Source organism: Arctopsyche grandis, chromosome 12 (assembly GCF_051622035.1).
Source record: "Arctopsyche grandis isolate Sample6627 chromosome 12, ASM5162203v2, whole genome shotgun sequence".
Taxonomy (NCBI): domain Eukaryota; kingdom Metazoa; phylum Arthropoda; class Insecta; order Trichoptera; family Hydropsychidae; genus Arctopsyche; species Arctopsyche grandis.
Window position 1 is genome coordinate 12354460 of NC_135366.1, and position 18905 is coordinate 12373364.

General features: G+C 32.0%; 1 protein-coding gene across 1 annotated transcript in view; it reads left to right on the plus strand.

The window, feature by feature from the left end:
• The window catches only part of LOC143920305 (gonadotropin-releasing hormone receptor-like), a 38378-nt gene that overhangs the window by 17105 nt on the left and 2368 nt on the right, over positions 1-18905 (plus strand). The window contains exons 2-4 of the mRNA XM_077443129.1: positions 12984-13167; positions 13855-14045; positions 15760-15884. Coding sequence (XP_077299255.1) covers positions 12984-13167; positions 13855-14045; positions 15760-15884 — 500 coding nt within the window. The remainder of the gene's footprint in view (positions 1-12983; positions 13168-13854; positions 14046-15759; positions 15885-18905) is intronic.

Below are 18905 nucleotides of genomic sequence, written 5' to 3' on the forward strand. Positions count from 1 at the left end.
GAAACTAATGGCGTTCGCAGACGCTGCGAAAACTCCAATTCTGACGCCACACTTCAGTTATTAGTTTTTCCACGCTTTTCCATTTATTTTTCATTCACTGAACGCATCAAACTGAAAAACACTAGAAACTGCCTTATATGCACGTTATAATATAACGACTTTGGTAAATCATTACTACAAGTCGATTTTCTAATGCAGATTGTTATCAGAATTCGACATGTTACGTATACGTAATATAAAAAATAGTGTGCGTTGCATTATTGGCTAAATGGTCAGAGAATCGACTAAGTATACATCGGTCGAATTCCGACTAAGCGCTTAAAATGGAAATTAATGTTAATGACGATCATCAAAACGCAATTCGGACAACGCGTCGCGTCGCGTCCTCAACATTCATCCAGAATCCCTAATTCGCACATTTCGTCCAAAAACCTATTTAATATTCAGTTTGTGCGTGTGTAGACTTTAATAATGCTGTGATTTTTGTGCTTTTCAGCACGACACGTCTTTCATTTCGTCGCTTTTATCCTTTCTGGGGATTCGTTTTTTTCATTTTGAATAAAAATTGAAATCATTTGTTTCAGCAACGCGACCGTCGTGAGCTTTCTCCTCTGAGCTTTTTGCGTAATGGAAAATGGGATTTTATAAAGACATTCGGGACACCCGGTTACGGCAACGCCACAAAACCTCTTTTATTAATTACGCTGCTCGGCTACTATTGATATTTTCGCAGTGCTTTTGTAGAAAAACATTACAGCGACAACCTTTCAAAAAATACTATTAATTGTTTGAGTGCAAAAGTTTTTTTTTGTGATTTTGAATTGCTATTCCGTTTTTCCGTCCTTTGTATTTACATTAAAATGCGTCACATATTTAATGTTATACTTTTGACTTATCTTTTTGTCTCTTTGTATCACGGTTACTTCAAAAAAACTTACTCCTTAGGTAAAATTGGTAACACAGAAAAAAATTCTACTTAAAAAAAAATAGCACTTTTTTATACGAAATTTCATAACGTTGTCACGTTTGTATGTGCATACATATGTATATGTATATGTCACAGTGAAATTATATTTCAAGTGAAAATATATTTTCACTAATGTTTCAATGAAATCATAACCAGTTACATTTTCAGGTTTAGTTTTATTCATTTAAGATTAGATTGTTAGGGTTGGTATTATTTAAGAGTTAGGATGGGTTAGGTTAAGTATGGGTTGGCCCTATTAATTTAAGATTGGGTTGTTACGGTTAAATTTATAGAATTAAACGTTGTAAATTCATTGTTTGGTACATTTCCACTAATGAAAATATATTTTCACTTGAAATATGCTTTCACTATAACATATACATACATAAATGTATATATACAATATTCATATCCCAGTCATCGAGTTAAACCGGGTTCTTGTATAAACAAACGAGTAGCTTTGCGCCACCTTTCATTAAAAATAAACATTTAAAAACACATATATTTCCAAATATCTAAAACATAATTTCGAAAGAGACTTTGTATGTACGTATGTTTGTTTGGGTCGTAGATTCCTTGACGTTCAATGTAATAAAAAAAATGAATATATATATAAATCTAAATAAAATAAAACTATTCAAATAAATTTAATAAAATGTTTAAGCGATTTATATTACAAATACCAAGCGAAGTCGAGTTAAAAAACTAGTATAATATGTATATATAAGTATGTACATACATACATATGTATGTATATACACACCTAAGTGACTAAACAGCGGTGATCAACTGACATATTTTTACACGTCAATATCGGGATAAATATACATATACTTTCCTTGAGCTCGGTTGCCAAACGTCTGAGGACAGAGACATTAACCGATTTTGGAAAAGCACTCATCCTTTTTATTAATTCAACGAGGCAAATCGCACATAAAACGAAGAGTGGGCACGGCACGGAGTCCTGTATACGAGGGTAAGGGATTAATAAGTAATATAACGCACTGGGAAAGGCTTTTCCGTGATTGCGTCGAACGCGAACGAGCTTCGATCAATTAGCAGCAAGACTTGAAGGGATAAAAGTACAAGGTAAGTTCGTGACAAATGCACGCGACCACCGTTCTGCTGAGAGAGCATACAAACTACCGTCAATTTATCGACGGTGGTCTTCGGGGGATTATCGCCGCTTAACGACCTATTTTTTTCATCCTTTATTTTTACTCTCTTCTTCGCCTTGTTGGTAACACCTGGCCCCCTCGGTAATTTGCGGTATTATTCACCGCCTCTGGACAGCGTCGTCGTCCCATCGAGGAGACAATTCCGTAATTATTGGTATCGCTAGCGATTTTACACTCCATTTCGTAGATATCGGTCGATTTGCCAAGGAAAATCGCTCGTTCGATTTCATGTCGTTTTCCAATTTCGTAATATAGAGCTTTCATCGATGCGTGCTCACTGCACGATGTACGATATTTGAAATTGAAAAGGCTTCGCGGAAAGGTTTTGTCTGCCTTGTTTTATTTATCTTGTAACTTGTAAGTATCCTACATATATTGTATTGGTGAAAACAACGGTATCCATTGTGATTCAATATACTTACTATATAAAAAATCACAAGCACTACACTTTTCCCATTGATTCTTTGCCATATAAGATCTTCCAATTTAATAAATTCTGTACGGACTAAATGCATATGTACATACATATATATGTATATGCCAGGAAGGCGCATTGGGCTTACCTGTTATGCCTTCCTGGTATAAATATATAAATAAAATAAAATAAAATATGTATATAGCTTATTATATTAAATTTCTTGTAGTGTAAATACATTTTCGCTATAGCGGAAAACATCAACGGCAACTGCACTCGACCATAAATTTAACCAATCCAACCAACAAACTGTATCTCGGACGATTCTGAATACAAAACAGGGGAAATAAATGTGTTCGATCAATAGTTAAATCCGCGTCAAACTATTAATTAAATAATAAAACATTCACGTTAGTCCCTGAACTTCGAATCTAGAGCAACGTTTCTCAATTTATTTAATTCAGGCTATGGAACCCTTTTATAATAAATCTTTTTTTTATATTTAACAATAAGAACAACAATTTAAACCTTGAAAACAAACTTAAAAGCTTAGCTTTAACTTTTTTAATTAGATTGGTAGGTATAACGTGCAATTAGACAGTCCTTAAATTAACGTTATACGTTAATTAGCACCATCTGAGAGTTCAAATACCTTATGATTTTTAAACAATCTGTATTAATACTAAATGGCAACTCTATTAACAGTTATTAATTAAAGTTAGTCTGACTGACCATTTAATTTTTAAATTAAATGGTCAGTCACAATTTGTTAATTTTTCGTTATACATTTGTATGTACATATGTACATTAGACAAGTTTTTCGCAACATGGAGCGCACACCCCACCAGGGAGGGCTATAAGCAATTAATTATTATTAGTTACAATTTTTTTTGTTAAGAATTCCATAATATACCAGTCATATCACTTTTGTTTCAAAAAAGTTCCAGAAATAGATGTTAAAGAAATGCGACTGAGCAATAATAATACTGCTAGTAATAAAATAGATGAGATGACTTTAGATACAGAAACACGACTTATTAAAAAGTTGAGAACAAGAAAATATTCAATACGGATGGATGAATCAACTATAAGAGACAGTGAGGCTGATTAATAACTTATGACCTTCATTTACATACTTGTAGAATTTGGTAAGTTATATAATAATTATGATACCATTGAGATTTTCGAGGCATTGAAGTAGGCCGTGGCACAAAAAAACGTTAGGAAACACTACTTTAGATTCTAAATTATAGAGGAAGGAATCCTTAGTTGTTTTAGTATTTTTTTTTTAATATATCAGTGTATTTAAACAGTTAAATTTGTATCTAGTATTCTGAAAAAAAAATCTTCTTTATAGAAGATAAGTTCTTACGAAACCACTAAAACTCTTTTTAAATATATGTTTGAACTTTTCTGACCACTTTAATATAATATTCTCGCCATCGTAATATAATATAATGTAGATCGTTAGACTAAATTAGTACGATATATAATTTCCCTCAAATGCTAAAATTCAAAATTGATTGAAAAATCAATACACGACTCTTAAAAAATCGATCATTTACAAGCCCTTCACGCAGTGTCAGCTCTCCATAAGAGGAAATATAATATGTACCTATACATATGATCGGCTTCGGCGTTCCAATTAACCCCCTGTTGAAATTCAACTTCGCCTATGCCAATAAAAACATCATTTATTCCCTTAGATATCAACCCTGCGACCCCAAAACCAATTACACACTACAATTAATACCGTAATCGATTTCAGTATCTGACAATTTCGTCAGTGTGACGCAACGTACCCAATCTAAGATTAGACGCAAACCCAACAACTTGTATGTAACTTGTTCCAACCGATGACTAAATTCAACAAATATAGAACCATAATTTGAAACGGTCAATATTAATGAAGCCCACTATTTACAAATTGGATGGATTTTAATAAAAGTTCGATCACAGCGATCAATTACCATTTAAAAATATTAATTTAATCAAGAAGTACTTATTTGTAAGATACTCATTTATCAAAATCATACTTGAAGGCATTCCATGCTATTCAATTAACACTTAATCGGTTTGAAAAATGAAGAGGATAATTTCGTAATTATATTGACTAATTTTGTTTCGAATTTTATTGTTTTTTCAAACAATTACAATTTTTGTATGAAAAACAAAAACTATTTTATTTTTCATAATCAAAAATTTTGTTTGTATAAAATTATTTGTTATAAAAAATAAATATTATGGTTAGCTTACATGTTTTCCGGTGTTCAATAATCAATCAGCTGTAAACTTTTGTCAAATGCTGAAATCAATAAAAATAAAATTTTAATACACATCAAAACTATATACATATAAATTCATATGTAAGTTAAAATATATAGCATAAATTCAATATTTCTTGGTTCAATTTAACCTGGAAGCGGATTATCCGGGCAATCCAAGATTTTCAATAAATGAAAATGAAATAGGAAAATATATATGTATTATCAATTTTATATTATTTTTTGGTGTTCAGATTGAAGAAAAATTGATTTTTCGAACTGGTTTTATAAGAATGAAGATTTTATCATTATAGCAGAACAGAATAATATGCTGTACATAAAAAAAATAGAAAAATTAAACTCACCAAACGCCCGTTATCTCCATATCTTCCGGTTGAGGTTTTCTACCATATTAAAACACTATTTCTGTACACAATACATACATACATATGTATTAAAAAATCACTATTTGTAATGTATATTTATACCGTGAGTAACGGACTTCAAAATGAAAATTTTCAGTAAAACAAATGAAATTTTCTTTAAAAAAATAAAATTTGTTTTATCTGTAGAAAATTCAAATTGAAATTCATGCATTAAAATTATCTCTTTTCATTAGCAGATCAAATTTGATATTATTATTATATGTACATATGAACCGTATTTAAACAATCGAACATATTTAAAATTGACGTCAATCTACTTTTCTACATTTCGAATAATATTTTGCAAAACATTAGATGTAATGTTTTGCGTTTTACAATATTTACACTGGTGGCCTATAATAAGTTTATTCTGCCTTTCCGAGATTCTGAACACATCAAATTAAAAGCAGTGATAACAATGTGTGAAATAAATTAAACTGAAATGGTGTTTTTGGAACTGAAATTTCAAACATAACGGCTCATATGTACATACATATGTATGTTTATTTTTTATCGATTATGCGGTGAAATTTTACTATTATAATTAAGGACCTCCAATTAAAGTATTTACCTAAACGCTTTATCTAATACGTATAAAATTCAATTGAAGATATTTTGATAGTTCATTTTTCATGTCAATTACCACAGACAAGTGTGCAAGCGTTGTGTTTGCAATCTCGCACAATGGCTGGGAAAACACCATTGTTTTCGATCAGATAAATATGCAAATAATCGCAGAATGCTCGTCGTGACGACAAGAGCAGACTCTCGTTTCACACCGGAAATCCGAACGTTTGCCAACGTTAGCGTCACTGCCAATAATTTGCCATAATTATTTTGTGAAACCATAAATCAAACGGATTAGCTTGATGCCGGCCGTATATCACATAGAGCTCGATCGCCGTTTCAGGCTATCCGAAAATATCAATTAACATTGACTAATAACAATAATTCTTATACAAATTTCTATTATTGGATGCCTGTAATTCTCCTAATGTGATTTTATTAGAATGTACCAAGTATTCTTGTGGAAAAACCATTCATTCAATGGCGTCAGCAAAACCTGGCACACATACATACATACATATATGTATGTATACCAAACTCTCAATCCTTGAAACTTTAATCTGAAAAAATAAGACCAAGGTTATTTGTAAACAAATTCATAATTAGTTTTATTGTTTATGTATGTAATTCATACGACTAAGTGACTTTTGATTTATAAAAGACTGTTAGAATTTTTTTGCTATAGTATTGTATGTTTGAATATTAATAAGATTTTTCATCCACATAATAAACGATCTCGAGCTTTTAAGCCTCGGTGAAACTTTCAAGTTGACGTTTCTTATGTAATAGCGGTGACTTTTAAATAATGCGGCCAAGTTTTTCCCTGGCATATTCTTGAATATTTCACCCTCCATTGAAAACTTAGATATTAAATCAATCATTGTCTAGAAGTGCTTTCATGATATAAAGTGCAGAGGTATCCAATGGTGATTTTGAATAAATGCATTCGCTGTTGCATCGTGAAACCGTAGCCGCAGTGATGAATCTGTACTAAGTTGTATAATGCACAGCGATGATTAATAGCAAACACTGTCATTTATAATCAATCAAGTCGTAGAAAATTTAGTGATCAGCTGAATAGCCAGTTTGAGGCGGCGATAAGGAAGTAATTGTGGAAGCGTCAGTTTCGCCTGAAGCACTTTTCAAATAAACTCCGCAATAAAGCGTCGTTACTCATTTTTAATTTGTATTACTGGAATCGTTTCCCTGCCTTTTTACGAGTCGCTTATTTTGATAATGAAAGACGTCACGCAATTTAAGATTGCCTTCTAAAGTTGCTCAAATCCGCTGTCAAAAGGAAACGTGTGCCTTTGATGTTAATAATTGTGCTGTCGAATTTTCGAGAAAATGACATACACCCCATTTTGTGGTTTGCCATTTTAGGGTTCGAATTCCAAAATTTCTCCGAAGTACTCAACACTTTTTGATGGAATTTTCTGCCGCTAAATTTTTAATTTTAATATTAAATTCGGTTTTTGGCTTATTATGAATTTGTTAAACTCATCAATAATATATAAACTTAAAGCTTAACAGGTGTTTAAAGTTAACAATCACTTGTCTATCAAAAAAGACTATGTAGCCAAATTTAGCAAATTAAATTTTACTTACGTGAGTTTTGTTTCTCAAAAGGAAATTTAGATAATATAACAATTATTTTGTATCTTTTCAGCAGTCTAATTTTTGTTGGCTTCATAAAACGAAAAGTATACATAAAAAAAAACATTTCATTTATATCATCTGGAATCTGGTGGACGACCCTCCTCCCGGTCCTGTGCCAAATTTAAATTAGCGAAGGGACGATCCTGTCAGTTCTTTAATCTGATTGTCCTCTCGCTTGTAGTATTCCGCTGACTACCAGCCTCTCTACACTTTCCACGTTCTTCCTGGCAATATGGCAAAAATAGGGAAGAATTATTTTCTACGCTTTGTGAAGGTCTCTCCTAAACTGTCAGCTATTTGAGGATAGAGTTGTTTGTGCATCCTGCAGTCCATGGAATGCACAACATCCGCCTCCTATACCAAATTTCGAAGGCATCTAACATAGTAACATCCCATTCTATCTTTTTCAGCTTCCGTGACTCAACTCCAGCAGTATGGCTCAATGGTAGCGTGTATGTTTGGCACCAAGTGATCAGTGGGTTCAATCCGCTATACTGCTGGTTAGATTTGAGTGTATTTGTGACTCCAAATCGATCGTTTCTTATCAGAGTTTTCCAATTTTAACTGATCATTGTTGAAACGGGTCCTCAAAATTGGCAAAAAATCATCTTTCCTGCTGTCACAAATCTTCTGTATTTATTGTATGTACAATTTGTAAAAATTATGTGCAAATCTAAAATCCATAGATGTCTCAATGGATTAAATATTTAATTAATTAATTAATTAATTATTATTTCGTACAATTCAGCTTCTCTAAATACATTGATTTATGTAATAATAAAATGCTGCATTGTTTGTAATTAATTTTTCAGGAAGGCGCATTGGGGTATTCCTCTCAAGCCTTCCTGGTATATATGTACATATATATGTAAAATAAAATAAAATAAAACTCAGGGTGGATCACCAAAGATCGCACCAGACGTATTTTCGTTCTTCTCATTATATAACGGTTTTCCCATATTTTTGTCAGACTGATCATCGCCATTTTCACCATTCATACTCTTCTGAAAATTACTCTTAAGATCAAAGCGTCTTTTAAACCATTGGACAAAGATAAGAGACTCGAATCTTTCAACGAAGAGGATATCATTTTCATTAAATTAATTAATTAAAACTTATATAATAATTGTCTAAAGCGTGCGTGCGTGTGTACGAAGTACTCGCTGTTAACACAATGCTCCGTCTCTTTCTCCCCTTGGAATCGCATATCGTGGAAAGAGATGCAACATAGTGTGAGCTTTGCGCATTTCACTTCGTTGCTATTATAATATTTAAAATTCAATTTTTTGAAAAAAAAAACGTATTTTTAATTTATTCCTTTGTTTATGTCGGCCGATCAAATGGCGAGTTCCATTTATCCGAATTGCGATATTTTATCGATTGCACACATATGTGCACACGGGCCACTAATATTTATATAATAAGGCAAGTTTCCAATTGTTGTCAAAAAGTTGTGTGTGTATATTTCACCTGAAAAAAGAACATTATTTATAAAGGTATATGAAAAAAACCTTTTATGGCTCTAGATATTTATGGTATTTGAAAGAATTCAAGCTTTAGAGATGTGCCCTTCGTGCTGGAAAATGTCTTCTATTAAGGAAAATTTATATCTGCGCCCTTTCACTGAATTTTCCCCTTTTTCTGGTTGGTATGACCCGATTGCGTTGCGGAAATTGAACGGCGGCTGAATCCTTTGATAATGAGCAATCTTCTCAAATCAGAATCAGTATCATAGAAGCGGTAGCTATTAAGCAAATGACCCAGAAACTTGTCCTAGTAAGACTACTCCACGGTGCACAATACATTTAAACTTTCATTTCGTTGCAACTTACAGACTGCGATGCCAGCAAATTAATTGCACCGGAGGCTTTGACGTCAAAGTTGACTCGTACATAATACCCTTGGAGACTTCCAGCTGGCTTAAACATCTGCAAAAGAACTCGGAAATAATTCTGAACAGCGATGATAAATTACAGAGACGTAATGCGTAAGAGGTAGCGGGACAAATTTCATTAGATCGTATATTATCTGTGCGATGCCGCGGAAAAATCGTTAGAGCTTTTCCCGGAAAAATCGCACGTTACGCGTCAAAAGGTACGAAGCACTCTTTCTCATTCGATTTCGTTGAAATATCTCGTTCAATAGCGTTTAATTAACTTGATTTGTAAGACGTTGGAGAACAGGTTCACTATTCAATACTGAACGAAGTCATTGGAAGTTTTATTGGTTTACGTCACGTACTTTTTTTTACTGTTAAACTTTCGTACGATAGCTATTTTTCTTTATAAGCGTTAATTTATCGAAAGCCTTAAAAGTTTATTGTTTTGTGTATGTTCGTGTTGACATTAATTAATTATTTAGAAACACTTGTGTACCATTAAACCGATGGAAATGTTAATATAACATGTACATAATTTATTGCATTAACCAAAACCTTGTTTGACATTTTCATTGCGATGTGTGTGTAAACTCTACAATAGATGTTTTTATATGTCAACTAAGTTTATAAATTTAATGAGAATTGTATTTTTTATGTCATATATTTTTACATTATTTTATTTAACTTAACGATGATATATGTCCACAAGGAAACTTTTGGCTTACTTACATACACCGTACCAATTTTCTTAAAATGTTCTACACGTAGATAATCAATTTGATGACAACACAACGTTCACAATATTCTAATCAAAATTTGAGTCAACTCTTTAAAAAAACTTCTTTTAAAAGTGTATTTACAAAACTTTTGAATCGTCAGCGAGAGTGATAGAAGCTATAATATATTGGAAAATTATATCTGTTTATTTGGTTACCATATCAATTAGTCAACATTAAATATGACTGAATATGCAGTGAAAAATGACATTGAAAATCGTGTAGTTTAATCAGTATTTTATACATTATTGAAGTTTTAATATCATATTATTAATGTGTGTTGGCGTAGTTTGGTTTATTATAATTCGGATAATATGTCGTTTATCATATTTTCCGAAATCTAATTATAAAGATGATTGACATGTTAAGTCTAGCGAAAGCTAAGTTAATTATAATAAATATATCATCGTAGATTGTTGAGTGAATTGTTGAATGCTTATTAAAGTTTTGACTTTTCTTCTTATAGTTATTACACAAAAGATGACACATTTAGCATGGGCAATAAATTATAGCTCTTCAGAAAACGCTCTCGGTGACAAATTTATTAGTCTGTGTAAGTTCTCGAAAATGTGGGAATTAAATTCTATGAGATTTTGTTTAGTGTGCGCAACAAGCGACTCTCTTAGTCGCAATTTGCCTTGCGAAATTGCGTTCGGTTAGCAGCCAGTTCCTGAATTAGTTTAAGTCTGTGCTAACTTATCTCATAATCCCATTACGAGGATGTAACAAGTTTAAAGTTGGACACCATTGCGTCCCACAACGATACACAGTATCTGTTACGCTCAAAATTTATATATTACAATATATGTACATACATAACGTGGTGCTAATATTTTAGAACAAAATCTCCGTGAGTATATTCATATATGTAAATATATTATAAAACATTTCTCTTTTATGGGAAAATAATCAGAGGAAATAGGCTCACTTATGGATGAAAAAGTCGTTCGTCACGTTCGGTGGACACGATTCGACAAGACTGATATCGGAAAATCGCTGAAAGGAGCGTAGAATTTTTCTACGTGCGGAAAATTCACGCGTCGTTTGAAAAATTCTTTCGCGATTTTCCCATATTTTTCAAATGAAAGTACTCCCATAAGCTTTGTGGACACACAATTCTTCCAAAGTTAAATTAAAAAAGGCTTCACAAGAAGATGACCTCTCAAATTAAACTTTCATTGTTCTCCCTCGTACTGTATACTTTTATCAACTCGTGAACACAGCTTAGCCTCCCTCGATTTCTTCTAAATTTTCTCGAGTGCTGTTCTGAAAGTTATTTCGTCCACATTCGTGTGTCGTCCATTGCAACTTCAACTTCTTTACTGGCTCAGCTCGGGACCTTATTACGGAGAGGGCCAGCAACAGAGCCATTTGGCCCCACTCTGAAAGCCCTTCACGAAATGGCCTCACTTCCTACTAATTCCGACTTTTCGGCGAAGAAAAATTCAGGGAATGCTTCAAAAGAATTTTCTCTAGTTCGAAAATTGAAATTTCATATATATTTTCAATCAGTTTGATAGAAAAACTTCACTGAGGATAAATGTACATATTATAATTACCGATTGGGAAGTTCGAAAAATAGCGTAACAATATAATATAGTATGAACATAGGTGCTTACATACATGTAACATGTTATATTTTATGGTTATACCTCCTGCCCGCACAATTCTTTATTGAATGGCTTCTATTCCAAGAGCTATCCGACTTCTCAATGAAATCGTTGCTGCTGAGACTGAATGTGATATTCTCCACCTCAGTGGGCGTAATTATCGGAGATAATTACCTATTTTCCTGGTAGTCATCATTATTTTCATAATTAAATGTGATGCATGAGTGGATTTTGATCTTCTCTCTTCCATATGGTCTTCGAAGGGATGTTTTGTATTTGCGGCTGATATATTGGTGCTAGCTGTAGATGCAAGACATTCCCTACTTTGCATTTTATTATTTGATATTTTTACTTTATCTGCTATTATTATAATGGTTTGGTTTTTTTATGATTGCGTATAAATACATGTACAAACATATATACATATACATATTGTAAAGAACTTGACTCATTTTTACATTATTTTTAAAATTGAACTACATAATTCCAAGTTCACATAAAAGGACTCATGCTCGTAAGTGTAAATCTAATATATTAAGATAAATGTTCGTTTGTTTTTCGGCTATAAAAATTTACAATTGTCAATTTAGAGCCACTAAATTTGATATACTGCCTCTAAATTTTCTGTAAACAGTCTGGTTTATACTTTTTTAACTTTCACCCGTTCAAACAACACCAAGCAATTCGGCTAGAAATTATATACAATTGTAAAGATCTTCATACGATATGTTTAAAGAGAGACTGAAACCGTCTAACTTAAAAAATCGACAAGTGATATTGAGATACATATGTAAAATATATGTACATATTTAATGTCAGTAATTGAGTTTTTTTTTAAATATTTTTTTTCTAAGCTGACGCGAGTTATATCAATATAATCCCTTCTTGGTTCTTTAAATATTCAACGGCAAATTTTGTTGCTTGATAATAAAATGCATGTAATATTAAACAAAAGAAAGGGAAAATATTATAAATTAAAAAATGTACATTATATTCATACTTCGTCGAGTCCTAATTAAACAAACATACATATAGACATAATACAGAACAGAGATTAAAAATTCTGTTGACTCTGTGAAATTATTAAATGACTTGGAGCTCAAGGGAAAATGCGTAGGCTTAAAAGCTCCACGATACAGTTAGAGAACTGGAAATCCATTAACCATCTACAGTAGTACTAATAATTAATCGCCTATGTCAGACAATGAGCCGGAAAATATCACTGAATATTTATTGTTTACAGTTGATAGTATTTCACGAAGCAAAGGGACCATTCTACGAAGAATTCTACCAGTGTGTTACTCACGGATATTATTCGTATCGTTGGCAAGAGCAACTCTACGCTTCCGTCTCCATATTTTTCATGTTCGTCCTGCCTCTGATAGTACTAATGATCACGTATGCAGCCACTTTCATCACAATATCAAGTAAGTAAATTTAAATTTGAAGTCAACAAGATTTATACGTAAATAATACTAGAAACAGTTTCAACCATTTCATATAAAATATATTATTACATGAAACCAGCAGAATACATACACTAGTGGTTAGCACATAATGCTTTGAACGGAGTGGTCACGGGTTCAAATTCCACTGGTTTCTGCTAGCCGGACTTTGGATTTGTGACTCCAAGTCGATCGTTTCCTATCAGAGTTTATCAATTTATCTGATTTTCATTGAAACAGTTCCAATAAATTGGCAACCTTACCCATTTTCTCGCAAATCTCGAGTTTTCAACAATCCCGAATTTCGCTGAATTGTATAAAATGCTGCAAATATACAAATCTGACCATTAATGTATCTGTGAATGTTAATTGATATGTATTTACTAAATTTCGCTGAATTGTTTAAAAATGCTTAAAATTTACAAATTTGACCATAGATGTCTCTGTGAGTGTTAATTGATATGTATATTCTTTGTATAATACTATCAAATGTACAATGTTTCTGGTCAGGAAGGGGCATTGAGGTTACCTATTAAGCCTTCCTGGTATAGAATAAAAATAAATAAAATATGTACTTTTAAGACGTATTTATGCATGACAGCAAATATTTTCCATTGTTATGGCACTGAAACATATATAAATAACTTACTCAATTTTAAATTTAAACAGGAAGCGAAAAAGCATTTCGTGAAGAAGTGGCTGGAGGCAGGAGACCAGACCTAAATAGGAAAAGACTGATTCACCGTGCCAAAATGAAGTCATTGCGGATCTCCGTTGTCATTGTCGTAGCTTTCATAGTATGGTGGACGCCCTACTACACAATGATGATCATTTTTATATTTTTAGATCCCGACAAGCACGTGAGTAAATATTTTTTTTTTTCTTTTTCTCCTCTCTCAAAACGAAAACGAGAAGCGATGACAATTCTGCAACTTGCGAAATGATGCCCCAGAGACTTTAAGCAGTGTTGTTTCGGCTGAGTTTTACATGTAACGTGTGTGACTCGCATTAGTCATGTGTGACTTTTTTCAGTTCTACAACTTTATCGTACATTCATACATACATTTTATATATGTATATAATTTTGTATGTAGGCGAAACAAAGTTTATTTGATGCTTTCTAAGTTTTCCGACGTGACTTTCTTCATAAACTTATTATCACCTCTCCGGATTTCGCCCGGAGACCCTAAATTCCGTTCTCTAAATGCAATCTCCGCTACGGTCTGTATACGGGTTTTTTTAATATTAAACGTTATAAAATTAATTTCAAAACTTTTCTCATAATGATTTTTATGAATCTTCAGTAAACATCTACGAAAAGCACAAAATAAACAACACACTGTATGTAACTACAGAAATTTCGACTGTGTTGCATTAAAATATTTTCTTTTCAAATAAATAATATTATAATAATGGGAGATTTAAAAAAAATGTCCTCATTTTTCATACCCCTTACACAATATCCAAATCTTGTAATGGAAAAGAGTGCAGCCCTACATGTGTCATACCTTTTGAATTATCAAATTTTCTTTCTAAATAATATTAATTACTCAACAATCAATCTTGGTTTTTCATTAGCAATTTTTTCAAATACGCATATGAAACCATATGATATAGAATACGTAAGAATTATTCAAATATATCAAAATTTTAAAAATCCATAATAATATAAACCTTCCAAAAGTTGAGCCCACTAAAACATGATTTAAAAAATTTTAAATATTATATATTAAAACTAAATATATTTCAAAACATTTTAATTCCCATATAATTTAATTTTAATTCCCAATTCTACGAGACTCCGATCATCAATCTAAGATAGAAAAACACAAGCTAACCCAATCGATCAAAAAATTTACATACATAATACTTAATTATCTAATTTAAGTAATTTGTCATTTGCATGTACTCGTATATAAATAATATGATCCCAATATGAAATTATTCTTATTAACACCTCCAATCACAACACAGAATTTAGTAAAGTAAAACTTCAGAAGAAAGTAAAATAAAACAGGAATATCCCTGTATGTATAATATTTACATGTGTGTACATTTGAAGTACCAATAATATCTTTCCTCAATATAGGTCAAACTGATTTCCTAGTAATTCACCAGTAAAACGTGGAAAATTGAAAATATTGGAAAATCGGAATATTCATTGGAAAACATCCTGGAATACTGATTTATTCTCAGAAGCGGGTTGGCTTCACGCATTTTATATCAAAATGAATTAAAGTTTATTACATATTTCTAATATATGTATGTAGTCAGTCGTTTCATCATTGAAACAACCAATATTCCAATAATTACATCACCGCATAACTATCTATTAATAACGAAACCATCCCTCGATGAACATATGTACATATGTATGTATGTATGTTAACATAATCGAACATCAAAGTATTCCATCTAAATATTCATTTGAGTTGGTCCACATACATATTCCCCCAACAATAAAGAGTTCGATACCGCGCTATTTAATGTATATGGTTCGATACCACACTCGAGCAATATTCTAATGTACATAATGTATTAAAATATGCACAAGGAAAACTTTCTCTGCTTCAGATAAGTGAAGAACTGCAATCGGGGATATTTTTCTTCGGCATGTCCAACAGTCTGGTGAACCCGGTTATCTATGGAGCCTTCCAATTGTGGCCGGGCAGAAGAGGGAGATCCCAGGGAAGCCAAAGGTTTGAATACACCCAAAATGCAATTTAACATTTTTAGCCAGCTGCGGTCGATCGAGAGTGACAACGTAATGCTGTCGAGTGTCGCAAATAAATATCCGATGGAGAGCACTTCCAATTGTTTTCGGCTCTGATAGTTTATATAAATAAATTACATAAATACTAGCCACCCATAACAATCCTTGCGCTCTCTATTGAAGCGTTGAAATAAATTTCACTGAACGTTCACCCCGCCCACTATTGATTTGTGAAAGAGACTTGGAATAAATCACCAGAGGATATAGGGGACGAAAATCCGGTAATAAAATGAAAAAAAAATCGTTGGATTTACGCATACAAAGTCAACTCTTTAGGGAGGCAATCATGCATGCAGTCCCCAATATATGTAATATGATTATTGTTACAAGTTACAACCTCCGATTTTATTTTATTATTATATTTTTTTAGGTCTTTCCAATATTGATTGCAAAACATTGACGAAAAATTCAGATTAAGTATAAAGTAAAATGCGATCTCACAGACTGTTCATCAAATATTAGATTTCATAATAAAAATTTACAAAAATTGTACGTTAATTCTAATCGTCATAAATTGGTCAACATTTCGTATTAACATACCTTTTAGTTGGATCCTGATTTTTTAATATTATAAATATACAATAACAGTATAGGTCTGTTCATACCTATCCAGCACGACCCGTATCCTGCAGGTGTCATGCAAGTGCGGATAGTATTATTTGGTACATTCTATACGGACGCGCATGAATGCGTAAATGCGGATAGTATTCTTTGGTACATTATATGGACGTATTCATACTCCATTCGCGCATGCGCATTTACGCATTCATGCGCGTCCGTATAGAATGTACCAAATAATACTATCCGCACTTGCATGACACCTGCAGGATACGGGTCGTGCTGAATAGGTATGAACAGACCTTAATTTGTATTATATTCGTAATTAAAAAATTCAATTCTTATGGCTTATAACAATTGTTTGATGGGGTGATAGAAAGTAACTTTTTATAAAAATTTGTAGTAAATATATTTAACTAAATGATTTACGTATAACGAAATGACTCTTATAACACTGTTCGACAAATGACGACTTTTTTTTTTGGTTCAGAGACAATATATGTCTTTTCTTATAGATCTATGCCCAGTGAACACGAATCGGGTAATAAAAAATGTTGATTGGCTCGAGATTCGGAGATATGTGTTTTTTAAATCGCGCGATTTTTCTATATCTTCGTGTTGTTCGATCGATGTCTCAAAATCTGTCAATTTCTGTTCACAATGAATATTGGAATCTATAGTCGGGTATTTTATCTTTCATTTGTAGTAATTTTCAGCTTTCAAATCTCTCTAAGTAGTCGTCCAGTTTAAATCAAAAGTCAAAAGTACGTATTTTCATTTGGGATTTTTTCCCACTGTTAATTCTATTTTATATTGAGTATTTTCTATTGAAACATGTTTATTGGGATAGTTTTCTGGGGTAGTTTCTTTTTCGTTTAAAAGGGTTCATTGGAAGTGTGCAGAATTTTAAATCGATAAAATTGCGAGCTTAAGCTCGTATTTACATGAATCTGAATTATATTGATAGGGATAATATATTAAATTGTCTTTATATGAGAATTAAATAAAATTCCACTTAGAAAAATCATATTTCGACTATTCTTGTGGATTATACATATATCTCGTCTCTGAACCATTTTTCGTGTCGAACAGTATAATGAGTACAACTATAAGACTCACTTTTGTGTTTTCTGAAAACTAAATTCCGTGGAAAAAAAATGGATCTTTCAGAAAATATGGGAACCCCTAAGCCCAGCTCTAACCCTTCCGGTTATATGGTTTAAGTTAGATATGTAGAGTTAAGATAACAAAACTAAACTTGATGTTTGACCGCAAATGTAGGGATACTTACACAAGACAAAAGTTCTACTTCCGGTTGATGGATTTTGTTCAAATTTTTTTTATTACTTAAAATCACTATATATGTATATATTATACACAATTAATATCAAGAAGATAAAAATAATTTAAATGGTCGAAATCAAATAATGAAATATTGTTTTAGAAAAAATTATTACTTCCGATTTACGAATTCTAACAAAAAACTTATCAACTCTAAAATAGTACACAAACAATACAAATATAAATTCTCAGCTTAATATGTTCAGGGATGTGGAAATAATCGTTGTCACACCATTTTTGATTTTCCTAATAGGAAAAAATCCCACTTCCAGTTTATTAAATTTCATGGTTTTTTTTTTATTTTAATCACATCGATACAAGAATTATACTTGAATTTTTTCGTGACGAGCACACGTGTTTATGGGGTCGAAAAAAATAGAAGAAGAAAAATCGAACAAGAATAAACTGCCACTTCCGGTTGACGGACGCTTACCAAATTTTATACATAACTTGGTATTAAGTTTAAACTTCTAGATATGAAATTTGAGTTCAATAAACCAAAAGGTTTCTGAGATAAACAAAAGTTTTTTTCAATTTTTCTTTCATTTTTTTCGACCCCTTAAACATCACGCTCTTCACGAAAAAAATCAAGTATAATTCCTGTATCAATGTGAGGAAAATAAAAAATAAATCACTAAATTTAATAAACCGGAAGTGGGATTTTTTCCTCTTAAAAAAGTCAAAAATGTTGTGACCACGATTCTTTCCACACCCAGTGTACTCTTGTTCGATTTTTCTTCCTCTATTTTTTCGACCCCTTAAACATGCGAGCTCTTCACGAAAAACAGTATAATTCTTGTATCGATGTGATGAAAATAAAAAAAGAACCACAAATTTAATAAACTGGAAGTGGGATTTTTTCTTATTAGGAAAATCAAAAATTGTGTGACAACGATTCTGAACGTATCAAGCTGAAAATTTATATTTGTATTCTTTATGTACTAACTTAGAGCTGATAAGGTTTTGGTCAAAATTCGTAAGCCGGAAGTAGTATTTTTTTTAAACAATATTTCGTTATTTTATTCGACCTTTTAACAACCGAAGTAGA